This window comes from Alligator sinensis, unplaced genomic scaffold (assembly GCF_000455745.1).
Source record: "Alligator sinensis unplaced genomic scaffold, ASM45574v1 scaffold1205_1, whole genome shotgun sequence".
In the NCBI taxonomy this organism is placed as follows: Eukaryota; Metazoa; Chordata; order Crocodylia; family Alligatoridae; genus Alligator; species Alligator sinensis.
In genome coordinates this window covers 574442-588725 of record NW_005842834.1, presented here as the reverse complement: position 1 = coordinate 588725, position 14284 = coordinate 574442, and the positions used below count along the sequence as shown (strand labels likewise).

The 14284-nt window shown below is 47.6% G+C and overlaps 2 protein-coding genes across 2 annotated transcripts in view; both read right to left on the bottom strand.

Moving 5' to 3' along the window:
• Window positions 1-1060, bottom strand: part of LOC102383894 (protocadherin beta-10) — a 21598-nt gene extending 20538 nt beyond the window's left edge. The window contains exon 1 of the mRNA XM_025191588.1: window positions 14-1060. Coding sequence (XP_025047373.1) covers window positions 14-829 — 816 coding nt within the window. The 5' untranslated portion in view covers window positions 830-1060. The remainder of the gene's footprint in view (window positions 1-13) is intronic.
• An 8834-nt stretch (window positions 1061-9894) lies between these two features.
• LOC102383657 (protocadherin beta-16-like) lies at window positions 9895-12593 on the bottom strand. The gene has a single exon (XM_025191587.1). The coding sequence runs from the start codon at window positions 12388-12390 to the stop codon at window positions 9895-9897; it is 2496 nt and encodes an 831-aa protein (XP_025047372.1). The 5' UTR covers window positions 12391-12593.
• Window positions 12594-14284: the final 1691 nt, after the last annotated feature.

The following is a 14284-nucleotide window of genomic DNA, read 5'->3' as shown; positions in this document are numbered from 1 at the left end:
TCTCCCCGTTCGTTCCCTCGTCCAAGTCTCTGGCAAAAACAGTGACAACCAGGTAATCTCTGGGGCTGTTTTCCAGAACCTGGGCTTTGTAAGTGGCCCGGGAGAAAACGGGAGGGTTGTCGTTGGCATCGAGGACGATGACGCGGATTTGCGCAGTGCCGGACCTCGGCGGGGAGCCGCCGTCCAGGGCAGTGAGTAGCAAACTAAGCTCTGGCTGTTGCTCTCGGTCCAGGGCTTGGTCCAGCACTAGCTCCGCATGTCTCGTGCCGTCGCTCTGTTCCTCCATATGTACATGGAAATGCCCATTGGAGCTAAGGCTGTAGCTTTGAAGGCTGTTGTTTCCCACATCCAAATCTTGAGCCCTCTCCAGGGGAAATAGTGACCCAGCAGGGGTCGTTTCGGGAATTTTGAAGACGAATTCTGGTCGCGAAAAGACCGGAAAATGATCGTTTATGTCAGTAACCCGCACCTCGGCCCGGTACGACTGCAAGGGATTCTCCAGGACTAGCTCAAAGCGAACAAGGCAGGGCTCCGTCTGCCCGCACAGTTCCTCGCGGTCCAGTTTCTCTTTGATAAGCAAGTCCCCAGTCTTGCCATTCAGCTGGAAATGCCGGCTCGCGGCGTCCGACACCAGGCGGGCCCTGCGAGCAGACAGGCTCCTGGGCTCCAGCCCCACATCCTTTGCCACATTAGCCACGAAGGACCCGCTCTCCATTTCCTCCGGCACCGAGTACCGCACCGTCTCCGAGCCGATCGCCCCCACGCACAGGAGCAGAAGGACAGACGCGGCTTGCCTGCTCCGCTTTGTTCTGCTCTCGGTGTCCGCCATTGTGTCTGCAGGAGGCGGCACGGGTCGATCCGGAAGAAATATCGCTAGTCCCGATTCATCCGACCAGCGCGATCTGCTAAGGGTTCGCTTGAGATGCGACAGGGTGAGTTGTGCCGATGTCTCCTGTGATATTCTCAAAGACAAGAGACGAGACAGCCGCTCTCCTGCTCCCGGTTCCTAGAGACAGTGTTTTCCTGCCGGAGAGCCGGGACTTCAGCTACTGCAGGTCACGCTTTCCTCGTATTAGTCAACAGCGCCACCAAGCGACAGAACTTTAATCTAATCGCTGTTTTGTCTCAACCCAAACAATACTATGCATGTTTGAACCTACATTGTTATATTTGGCATTATAATAAGTAGATGCAAACGACAGGGTTATTGCTATTTCCCTGTTATATCATGAATAAGTGAAGGCGAATGTGAACTGTGAGTGAGAAAACTGGAAGAGTTAAACTGAGGCTAGAATTTTAATGCATTTTAGAAGTAACTTTAAATCTAACAGTCCCATTACTATTACAGAAGCTTCCCGTAAAAACAGCTTCTTATGCCGGGAGATATAAAAGATTGGATTCTTAAGATAGACTTTGGATAAGAAAGTTCTCTTTAAGAAAGCTTTAGCTGACTGTTCCTCCTGTGCACCTATGTTAAAGCTTATAACAAGTATAGAAAGCTTATAGCCATTTGTTTTGTCTACCTTTCCTCGTTTTGTTTTCTGCTATTATTGGAGAAGAGGTGTTTTCAGAATGAAACCTTTCAACATTTAATACATAAATTATAGTTAATAGACTGGAGACAATTATTTCGAAAAAGTGGCTGCTTTTATGCTCTTTGATATCCCTGACTCTATCATGCCATTTTGGAGGAGAAACATAATATCCGGTCTTTTTGTTGTTGTTGGTTGATTCATATACTGGTGTAAGTTTAGTTACAAGCAAACAGGGGATATAGTAGACGACCATTTCCTGCAGTCATTTTCCGCTTTTTCCCCTGAGGTCACGATTACCCTCCTTTATCTTCTTGTTTAAAAGTAGTTTTTGTATATTATATATCACTCTCCATACATTTGAGATGCATCTTCTTTTATTGTGTTGCCCATTACTCCACACTTGGGGAAACTAATTATTTAACCAAGATCCAAATACTTGTTTTATATCATCCGGCCTGATTTTAGATATCGGCTAAAATGACAGCTTAATCCTTACTACACCAAGAGGGACGCCTTCGCAAAGGTTACAGTTTCCTGAGGAGTTTCAAAGCCTGCATTCATTGTCTGCTTACATCTCAAAGTGGAGCACACAAATTCATCCCAACACATCAGTAAAAGGTGATATTAAGGCTCCAGAATCTACTCCATCTCTCTTGAAACTCAACCTTGGCATGTTTCATTTGTTTACAAGCTTTCAGGAGTAAAGGGCAGGGCTACACAGAGAAATTAGTGTTCCGATAGGAGAGAAGGAGAAACTCCGACACAGTAAACTGCTCTGTCCCCGCTGCCTCTTAGACTGGTAGAAGTGGAGGAGCATGGGCCGGAGCACGCGGGAGAGCCGAAAGCATTGCTGAGAAACAGGGCTAATTAAGGACGGCTACATTAATTCCAGTCGAGGAGGAAGACCCCACAGTTCACGGTGCGTTTGAATCTCGCAGGATAAGTTGTAGACGCGCTAACTTTCAGGAACGCTGCGTGAAATGTCAGGCTCCCGCCTTCAGCTCTGCTGGTCAAGATCCATGGGATTCGCTCATTCTTGGACCAAGCCTGTGGGGCAGAACTGTGCCCAAGCAACCAGGTCGCTGGGTATGGTACCTGCGATCTTCCCTTTTTGTCTAAGACCCGCGGTGAATTAGTGATTTTCTGAAACCACGGTGCTGTTTAATTTCCATAGGAGGAACAAAAGCATTTAATGCACATTTCATCCCCCCAAAGCCCTTTTTATTCTACGTCAGACGCATGGTTCAGTCGGTTTCCTCAATATGGATCCCGAACCTGTACTGCCTTATGGAAAACAATTCTTCTTTTCTAGATGTCATTCCTTTCTTGTCTTTTCATATTATTTTCTTTACTGTTTTTTATACTTCCTGCACTTGTGACATCGTTTTTGAAAAGAGAAGTAGTTTATCAAAGTCTCCAGCAGTGTAGCCATATTCCTTAATAAGCTTCTCCACTATTGTACTTTACAAGCTCTCACGTGTTTGCTGGGAAATAACTTCTGAATCTATATTCGTTCTTCTCTCTTGTTTTTTCTTCTTCCATTAAAGACACATGAATACAGAAAACATTCCACTGATCAGGTCCAAATCCAGTGTACCTCGCTTAGAAATAATAGGAAAACAATGGTTCCCAACCTTTTTCCTACCGGGACCGATTTGCAAAAAATCCATGGCCTGTCCCGACCCGCACCCACTTGGCCCTGCTGATGTCTCTCACTCCTGACCTGCAACCCCCTGCTCCCCGCCCCGCCCCCAGCCTTGCTGGAGAGGCCTCCAGCTGTCCCCGTCCCACTTGGGCCAGAGTGCAGTGGCTGCAGCAGCCCTGGCTCAAAGCAACGTCTTCTGGCCACCCCACCCCTGCGAGCACGGGCATCAGCGCTGGTGCCGCCAGCCCGGCCATGCAGCTCTTCCCCAGCCCCTTCCCCCCTGGAAGGGACAGGCATCTTCCTGCCGCCCCTCTGCCCTGCTGCAGCTCACAACCCTTCGAAATAATCTTGCAACTCACTTTTAGGTCGAGAGCCATGGGTTGAGAAACACAGACCTAATCTAACCACCTCCCTGAGGAAGGATCATCCCGATCCAAACCATCCTACAAATTTCCATTTTCTATCTTTCTTGCAAAACTACCGCCAAGCTTGACACAACACAAGACAGAGCACCCTCACTTGCCACACATAAAGCAAGGTGACCACAGCAGTCAATGTCCTGCTTCTTTGAAATATTATGAATACAGGCTCAAGAGATTCCAGGTACATGGCCATGCCCCAGGCTACAGAGGAAGGCACCCCACCCGTCCACACGACACGGTTAATACCAAACTGACCATGTGGTAAAATTCCCCCCTGACCTCCAGTTTGGAAATTGGTCTGACACTGAGTGGAAAGGCAAGGTCCTCTGTGCAGCAATCTCCCTCATTATGTCTCTGTAGGAGCAGTGGCACTCCCCTATAAAAATCCCCAGCCTTGGCGGAAGTAAACGTCCAGTGCCTCTGAAGAAGTCTTAAAAGCCCTGACGCATGTGCAGAAAAGTGGAGGGTTTGTCTATATGTGGCAGAGGTTGGATTCCCTCCCAGCCCCATGCAGGAATCAGCAGAGCCCAGAAGCATAGGAAATACTCGTAGTAGGGCATCCACATGGCTACACCTAGACCATCCCCAAGCAGTAGCTGTCCAGCCTCTTCAACATCACCAGTAATGGAGATTCCACAACTTCCATAGGCAGTCTATTCCATTCCGTCATTGTTCTAACAGATAACTTTTTTTGTGATATCCATCCTATATCTATTTTGTTGCAACTTTAAGCTACTGGATAGTATCCCAGTCTTTGCAGCAAAAGAGAAAAGGTTTTCTCCCTCTTTTTATGGTAGTGAGAGCCACCCAGGTAGTGCAACCCTTGAGGGACGTTGCTTGGCTTGTTGAATCAGCGGTGCCACTTCTCCTGGTACTCCAACTGTGGAGGGTTGAGGAAGGATCCACAGTCAGGACCCTGGGCTCCCAGGGCAGCTGGCCTGAGACTTGCTCCAGGATTTCAAGGTTTTCCATAAGAGTCCGTAACTGACTGTTAACACAAATCAATAGTAATAATAAATGAAAAAGGTTGCACTTGTCATTTGTGGTCTCTGCCATCCACTTCTGCATTGTGGTTCTGGAATGCCACTAGCCCGGGTCTGGGTGTGGGGTGGGCAACAGGGCTTTGGCCGGGCGAGGGAAAGCCTGTCCAGGGATCACACAATCCACATGTCTCTAGCAGTCTTCCAGATGGTCCATGTGGCCCAAGCCCAGCCGCATCTGTCTTGACTGGGTAGGGATGTTATCTCCGGCTGCAGGCGGCTCAGACACGCTCCCTCTTGTAGCACTGAGGCCCAGCTCCTTTACATGCCACCTTTCAAGTACTTGAAGACAGCTGTCATGTCCCTTCTAAAATGCCCTTTCCACAAACTGAACATGCCTAGGTCCTTAAGCCTCTCCTCGTATGACTTGTTTTCAAAGTCCTTTGTCATCTTTGTTGCCTGCTTCTGGACCCTCTCTAGCTTCTCCACATTCTTTTTGAAACATGCAGCCCAAAACTACACACAATACTTCAGATGACATCTCACCTGGGCTGAGTACAGAGGCACTAACTTTTGCCGTGTGTTGCACCTAATCCTTCTATTGATGCATCCCAAAATTATATTTGTGTTTTGTGCAGTTGCAGCACACTGAAGATCCACATTGAGAATGTGACCTACCAGCATTCCCAGGTCCGTTTCTATTGTGCTGCCATCCAGCCAAGTCTCACCTATTTTTCATTTGTGTTTTTTATTATACTTCTCGAAGTGCAGCACCTTGAGTTTCTCAGCATTCAACTTCATGCCGTTGGATTCTGCTCAGCTTTCCAGTCTGTTGTGATCCTTCTGTTACTAACTAGGAAGTTCAATTCCCTTCAGTCCTTACAACCAGTGATTGAAATCAGTTAATAAAAACAATTGTTAGAGATACAAATACATCTACTGACACAGTTCATGTACTATCCTATTCTTCCTTTGCTTCCTGAAATAAAGAAACCGAACATTAACAAACCAACACCCGGTGCACTGGAAGTATATCGAAAAGTTGAGGAAGAATATGTTTAGTCTCTGATGTTTCTAAGAAGCACAAAACGGCTTTGCTTTATCGTGCCTGATTTATTATTGGCCTTGTGATCCTGACCTCGTTTATCTCGAGTCTCATGGTGAAGAGACCTGGGTCTGTGGCCTTGAGCAGCTGGTAGGACAGCCAAGCATTCTGCCCCATGTCCCGATCCACCACTACGACCTTGGACACCCAGTAGCTTGGTTGGGCCAAGCAGGGCATTGGGTGGCTGAAGGCTGATATGCTGTTCTGCAGAGGTGTAATGCAAATGGTATATTATCAGTTTTGGGTATTACCCTAATTGGCATGGCTGCTGGGAAGCAGAGTGTGGGGACCCATGCCCTGCTGCTCTAGGAAGACCTGGAACACCCTCTTCAAGATTACCAACTGTCAGTAAATTTACTAACTTCCAGTAAATATATTAGGCTAAAAATGGCTATCGGTAAACAGCTAAGCAGCTGCAGCTGGGACAGAGAGAGAAAAGCAGGGTGTCCTCGTGTACCAGTGGGGGTGCAGCAGGAAGTGTTCTCAGCCATGAGCGTTTGCTTTTGCATCCCAGACTGCCTGTTATAGTACTGGGTCTCAGGGTAGGCTTCTTTGGGGTGGGTGTTGTGATAGAGGGGAGCAAGTCTGGTAGGGATAAGAATGTGGGAGGGCGGGGGGAGCAGCATGGCACTGGGTACACGTGGGAGCATCAAGGTATGGGATGTGCAGGGGGCAGCACAGTGTAAAACCATCACTGCAGTCGAGCTGGGTTACCAACCCATAATTACTTCTCACTGCCAACTTATTGCTGAAAAGCAACTTTTTTTTTTAAAATTATTTTTATTTTTTTTAACTTTTCTTACTATGGTTGATATTTAATCCCTGAATCTGAATGCAGGTCTTCTACCTGAGTCCTAGCAGGAGAGCAGGGCTTGACAGAAGAGTAACATTTACACTATGTCAAACCTCACGCTAAACCAGTAGTTTGGGTTTCATTACATCATGGTTACAATTTTCCTGCAGATGAATACATGTAGGATATTTTAAGTAAATTGCAGGAGCTGGAAAGGGATCATTAATCTCGGGCCCTTCCAAGGTTATTGTCTCCTGTTTAGCGGTGGGAAACCAAATCTACGGCATCAGGTGATAAATTATGGGATGAAGTTTTCTGTCTGTGCAATTGACACGAGATCACGAAAGTGTGCTAATTTCAAATTTTGGTTTTAGGATAAAAGGTGTATGTGAAGGTAGAAACCCTTTCTCCCAATGCCTCCGGAATCATGGCCTCTGAGAACGAATATGATCATCACCGAGTTCTCTGAGGAAGCCTGATGGACTGGTGAGGAATATGTACTCTGACTTCAGGGATCTGGTGGTCCACATCCACTACTTCCGTATTATTTGAATGTTGTAGAAAAAGCAACAATAAGAACTCTCCTATTTCATATAAGTTCAAGTTCCCTTCCCTCTACAGTAAACGATAAATCTAACACATTCACTGCACTATGTCAGAGGCTTTTGTAGCTAAAGAGACAGTTGTATACAGAGCTGATCAACAGTGCAATACAAGTCTCCAACATGTAGAAACGAAATTACAAAGAGTATATTGCAAATTCTGGACGAAGTTCTGAGAGCTATCCTGTGACGGAATCTTCCCTTTGTTGTACCGCTGTCCTCTCCGCCTTCATGTTATAAATCATTTCGAGTGGTATGGCATAAACTCAATAGCCACAGCTACCAGAAGTACAGAGAACAAGAGCGGATGTTTCTTTCCAAAAGACAGTACTTAATTTAGAAGCAAACAAACCATAAACAGAGGTATCAAACTGAATACACGTTTGGAATTTCCTCTCTTGATTTCCTCTCTTGGTGTCTATTGAAATCACCCTGCTCTATGATCACAACAGGGTTCTGCTTTTTACCCCCGAGGGTAAAAGTCCTCGGGCTGATAGAGCATTCCCTTGAGAAAAACTGGAGAGTTCCCATGTCTTTCTGGTTCAGCTCCATACATTTAGAAGAAGTTAATGCTTTCAAATCTTGGAAGGCACCTTTTTGGCCTCTCGGGTAAAGCTATTGCCCATAGCTATTGCCAATTCGGAGCTAGCTGTCAGTATCGGCGGCGGGAATATGGATAGCACAGAATGGGAAGCCATCGCTGAAAGAGATGCCATTTCCTATCGGCTCATGGAAGGACTCAGAACAGTAAATCCACGCAGAGATGTCCCTAGAAGCGATGTTCCCTAGCGGGCAGGAAGCAGCGCTATAGCCTAAATGCTGGAATTGCTTTATGTTAATACTCAGCGTTTTGCGTAGTGGATATTTAGACCAGGGTAATGACCAGAGACCAAGCTACCAATAAGGTGTGAATCTAAGACGAAAATTAACTGCGATGCACAGAGCGAGAAAGCGAAAGCATTTCCGAGTCCAAGTGCAAGGGGGCTGGACACAAGATCTGTAAGGTCCCTTCCAGCCCATAACAACTATTAAACTGCGAACAAGCTGTTACAGCTCCAGGCAGCGGAAGCCACGGTAAACCTTGCTGGTCACAGTTCATGCATAGGCGCTGCTGCCGGCATGGGGGCGAGCGTAGATACTACTGTGATTAGTGACTTGGGGAACAGTATGAAACGACTTCCAATTGGTTGCTTATGTTACACTAGAGCTTGGTGGTTGCAGACGCCACTGGAACCGTTAGATTTTCCGCACTAGTATTAACAATCCGGACAAAGTTATTATGCTAACTAAACCTACCACAGCATCGACATCTTGAAATTATTGGTAAGAGAACATTTGTTTCACTTTTCTAGAAGCATTCTTTGGTCCATTGAAATCCCCAATATCATTTTTACTTTAGTTTTTTTTTTTAAATAGGTATTCAAGGCATTCCGCTCCTCTTTTCCCTTTTAAAACTTCTTTTAAACAAGGAATAGTATGGGATACACCCATAGAGTGACCGCAGTCATTAAACACTTAACACTAAGGAAAACTTCCTTTCAGAAGAATATGGCCTTGAGCTATCACCCCACAGACATGGCTATGGACCTTAAAGCTGCACCACTTCCGATTCTCCTCCCCGCACCCCAACGGGAAGCCCCAGGCGCGGAGCTTGCCTGTGCCGCACCATTCTCTCCTCTGCCGCCCCGGTCTTCTAACACAGATGCAAGAATCTCCCTGCAGGTGAGGTTGTTCTTCTCGCCACCAGGATTATGCCTCCATCTTGGAGGCCTGGCACCGGGAATACTTTCCTCTGCCAAAAAGCCGCGGGTCTAAAACGTTCTGAAAAACAGGGCTCATCATCTCTTCCTACAGATTCCCCTTTCCTTCAAAAGCACACCTACGAGTGAAATGCGTGTTTGACAGGCTTTGGTTTTAGACAGAGGCTCTACAGTGTCTGCAAAATGTTATAGGTGAAAATCAACAACCTCAACCCCACTCTTGTCTCCTGTTCAATGTTAAACTTGACTCTCTAATTCAATTCACCCTTTTCTTGCAGTAAAATTGCACCTTGCAGCTCACCATCTTTAATTATGTTAGTGTACGATTCTACCCATAGATCAATGTTATTTGGATGTAAAAAATCATCATCATCATCTTATGAGCAACAGAAACAACAACCCGGTTTTATAGAACTTATAGTTCTCTTCCCTCTGCAGTGCATTCAGTACGTGCCTGCGCTACAGGGGAAACTGTTTTGTAGGTAAAGAGCATTTTGTATTCCGAATCGATCAATTATGCAATCCAAGTATTCAACGTGTAAGTGAGAGCATAGAAATAATCTTTCAAGGAGGATGCTGAAAACTCCAGACCTTAATTCTGACACTAATATCCTGATGGGATTTCGCTTCCCTTTAATAAATCGCTGCGACTGGAACTGCATAAACTGGTTAGTGATAACTACCAGTAATATAGAGAACCAAAGTAGTTGTCTTTCCAGGCTTTCAGGGTTGTAATCACGCCGGAAATAAAATGGGGAAACCTGACTTTTCCCGTCGTCTATAAGAAACAGACCCTATTAGAAGGTTCCCAATAATTACTAGCAAAGCAGGCCAATAATTCCCCTCAGATACACCGGTACGCTAAAAAATAACCCTGCTTAAATGAGAAATCAATGCCATTAGGTAAATATTACATCTGTCGATTGCAGATGTTCAGTGTAATCGAAACAGTCCCTTGTGTACAAATCAGTTTTAGGTTCCCTACAAAGGAAACTAGATTTTGAAAACGAATAACACATGAACAACATTCGCCAGTCCAAAAAGATGAGGACCTATTCATAGAGAATGAAGGGCGGAAGAGCCCACTCAACGCTTACCTGATCGGCGCCTTCCAAGTCGGTGGGCGCATGAGAGTCGGTGAGAAGATCCCGTTCCTTCCCGGAGCCCGTCACGACGCAGCCCCCCTGCTGCGGCGGGGCGGGCACGAGGGGCCTCAGGAACCGGAATTCGCTGCTCCCCGACCCCGTGCTCAAGCACACTTCGTATCGGTAACTCCTGGACAGGGTGCCGGTCCCCGACACATCCACCCAGTCTCTCGGCAAGTTGCCGTCGCCATACAACGTGCCGGGAGCACTGGTGTACTGCTCCCCGCCCCCTCTCCTCCGGCACACCTTGAGCAGGACAAATGTCACGACGGACAGCAGGAAGAGGAAGGACACGAGGCACAGGGAGACGGTTAGGTACATGGTTAAAGCGCCTGTGTCGGCCCCTTCGGCGGCGGCGGCGGCGGCGGCATCAGCGGACTGCAGGTAGGCGTCGGAAAAGCCGTCCACGAGCAGGATGTTGAGGGTGGCGGAGGAGGACAGGGGCGACTCCCCGCTGTCCCTGACGAGCACAATAAGCCTGTGCTTCACCGTGTCGCGCTCCGTCAGCGGCCGGCTCGTCCTCACTTCGCCGCTGTGCAGCGCCACGGCGAAGAGCCCCGGCTCCGTGGCGCGGAGCAGCTGGTAGGACAGCCAGGCGTTCTGCCCCGCGTCCGCGTCCACCGCCACCACCTTGGTCACCAGGTAGCCCGGCTCGGCCGAGCGCGGCACCAGCTCGCTCCACGCCGCCGTGCTGTTCTGCAGCGGGTGCAGCACGAAGGGCGCGTTGTCGTTCTCGTCCAGCACCACGACGCGCAGCACGGCCTCGGAGCTGAGCGCCGGGGACCCGGCGTCCGTCGCTCTCACGCCCACCTCCAGCTGCCTCGTCTGCTCGTAGTCCAGGGAGCGCAGCGCGTACACGCTGCCGTCCGCCGAGTTCACCGCCACGTAGGCGAGCACGGGCAGGGCCCCGGCGCCGGCGCCGGCGGGCACGAGCGAGTAGGTCACTCGGGCGTTGTGCTCCGCGTCCGCGTCGGCGGCGCGCACTGTGCCGATCGCCGTGCCGGGCGCCGTGTTCTCCCGCACGTGCATGGTGTAGGCCGCCTGGCTGAACACGGGCGCGTTGTCGTTGATGTCGGACACTCTCACCCTGATCCTCTGCTCGGCGGACAGGCTGGGGGCGCCCTGGTCCCGCGCCACGATCGTGATGTTGTACTCCGACACGCTCTCGCGGTCCAGCGCCCGCTCCGTGACCAGCGCGTACGAGTCCCGGAACGTCGCCTTCAGGGAGAAGGGCAGCGCGTCCTCTATGGAGCAGGCTGCCCTCCCGTTGTCCCCGGAGTCGCGGTCCCTGACGCTGAGCAGGGCCACCACCGTCTCGGGGGGCGCGTCCTCGGGGATGGGGCTGATGAGCGATGTCAGGGTCACCTCTGGCGCGTTGTCGTTCACATCCACCACCTCCACCAGGACTTTGGTATGTGAATACAGCCCCCCGCCGTCCGTGGCCTGAACATCCAGCTCGTATGTATCCCTCATTTCGAAATCTAGTTCCCCTGTTACCCGAATTTCCCCTGAGACTGCGTTAATATCGAACTCTTTACTACTTTCCTTGGATTTCCGGCTGAAGGAGTAGGAGATTTCCCCGTTGCTTCCTTCGTCCAAGTCGGCGGCAGAAACTGTCACAACCAGGTAATTTCTGGGGCTGTTTTCCGGGACCAGGGCTTTGTAAGAGGCCTGGGAGAAAACGGGCAGGTTGTCATTGATATCGAGGACGATGACGCGGATTTGCGCAGTGCCGGACCTCGGCGGGGAGCCGCCGTCCACCGCTGTGAATAACAGGTTCATTTTTGACTGCTCTTCCCTGTCTAAAGCTTTATCTAGGATCAGCTCTGCGTATTTCATACCGTTATTCCTAACGCGAGAATAGAGGGAGAAATAACTGTTAGTATTAAGGCTGTAGTTCTGGAGGCTATTGTTCCCCACATCTAAATCCTCGGCTTTTTCCAAGGGAAACCGCGCTCCCGGGGGAGTTGCTTCAAGTATTTGTATGGTAAATTCATTTTCTGAAAACACTGGGGAATGATCATTTATGTCAGTAACCCTCACCTCAGCTAGGTACGACTGCAAGGGATTCTCCAGGACTAGCTCAAAGCGAACAAGGCAGGGCTCCGTCTGCCCGCACAGTTCCTCGCGGTCCAGTTTCTCTTTGATAAGCAAGTCCCCAGTCTTGCCATTCAGCTGGAAATGCCGGCTCGCGGCGTCCGACACCAGGCGGGCCCTGCGAGCAGACAGGCTCCTGGGCTCCAGCCCCACATCCTTTGCCACATTAGCCACGAAGGACCCGCTCTCCATTTCCTCCGGCACCGAGTACCGCACCGTCTCCGAGCCGATCGCCCCCACGCACAGGAGCAGAAGGACAGACGCGGCTTGCCTGCTCCGCTTTGTTCTGCTCTCGGTGTCCGCCATTGTGTCTGCAGGAGGCGGCACGGGTCGATCCGGAAGAAATATCCCTATCTGAGGTTCATTCCACCAGCCCGATCTGTTACATAATCTCTTCAGGTTATATATTCCCTTGGTACAAGTTTTACTTTTTAAATTCGAACCCTTCAGAGTGTCGCGATCCCTCAGTTATGCTGATCAAAGTATGCGGGTTTGTTTCCCCTTCATTTGTGTCGTGGTTGGTTTCCTTCTAGTACTGTGATACCCAAACCAGCTGATTCAATCTTTCCCCTTTTTAGCCAACGCCGCCACCTTGTGGCAGAACATTGTCCCTCTTTAAATCCAGTTCAGAAACTTGTTTTGTGGTGCTCTGTCTTTGTAACATAATTTTAAGTATTTTTTTCTTTATGTAACATGGATGAATTGGTCTTGTTTTGTATCATGTTAATCTTTAAAAAAAAAAAAGCACTAGTGCTGAAAAATTAAGAAAATACCTCTTGGAGCGTACAATGGACAGTATTATAGTTTTACTGTTTTTTTTCCTAGACGTTTTTATTACATTTTTTTTTATTTGAAATTTCTGATCTGCACGGGGCGAGTTTCACTTCACAGATAGTATAAGCACGAATTACCCCTAAAATATTTTACTCTACTCTTTATTTGTTTTTAATTTCCTAGATTTTAAAATATGTCCGGATGAAGTTGCCTTGTAGTCTATACAGTCAGAATATAAAAGTAAAGAAAAATAGTTACAATTTTTTCCAATGGCACGTGTAAAAAACGCTTTTGAACCTGTTGGTTTTAGCAACAACACTGAATTCAAAGGGCATAACTTTCCTTTAACCATGTGCCCAGTTCCTGCGATCTACATTATATCGTTTTGGTTTAGTTGGTATATTGGTGATTTACTAATTATTTATGCCCCAGGTCCAGATCCAGAAAACTCCACGTGATTTGAATTAGCCTTTGGCATCTAAAAATCCTTCGAGTATCCGGGTCCTATTTATGGTACTAGTTCAGTATATGCTTAGAAAAGGAGGAGTAATTTTGTAGGTCTTTCGTTTTTAAGTCCTATTGCCCCAGTTAGACTTGCCGGATTTTTCTTGGAAAATACAGTCTATTCTGTATCTCGTATAATAGGCCTCTCTTTCCTCTTTAAGTAGGAACAATATTAGTCATCGTTCTGTGTGACTTTTATTAAGTACCAAGTAAGTTTCTTTCTTTCAGTAAATCAGTCTGTAAATAGAAGGAAGAATATTCAACAGAAACAGATTTTTAAGAAAACAGCTCAATATCTCGAAATACAAATCCAATGCTATCCTTTGAACTCACTATCTCAGTTATCATCAGTGTTTTTAGAAACAATTTACGATTCCACTACCTTGAACTTCAAATAGATTGCATTAAGAAAACAAGAGCAAGATCAGGAAGGGCACGGCGAATCGAGGGAGGCAATATCTGGTTCTATAAATGCCCTATGGCCGTACTCTGTTTTGATTTTGATGACTGATTACTCTAATTTTTTCTGAACTGTAGGCATGTTTTCAATAAAGACATCCTCGGAACTGTAATTATCACTTCACTCTACTGCTCTTAGAAGTGCTTTCAATTATAATACAAAATAATGTAAGGAAAACGATCCCTGCAAAATATACATATAGTTGGGAGTTTTGTGGTTGTAGCCGCGTTGGTCTAAGAGGACATAGGCAGGCAAGGTTTTTTGAGTAGATGTGATATCTTTTATTAGACCTGCTGAGTACAGCAGAAACTCCCTATGCCTGAAGAAGGGTGATTGCTAAGAACTTTTTTCCCCAACTAGTCCCTTGGTCTAATAAAAGATATCACATCTACTTAAAGAATCTTGCTTACCTATACAACTGGGACACATTTATCAATGCAAAATTAGAGACCGGCTCAGACT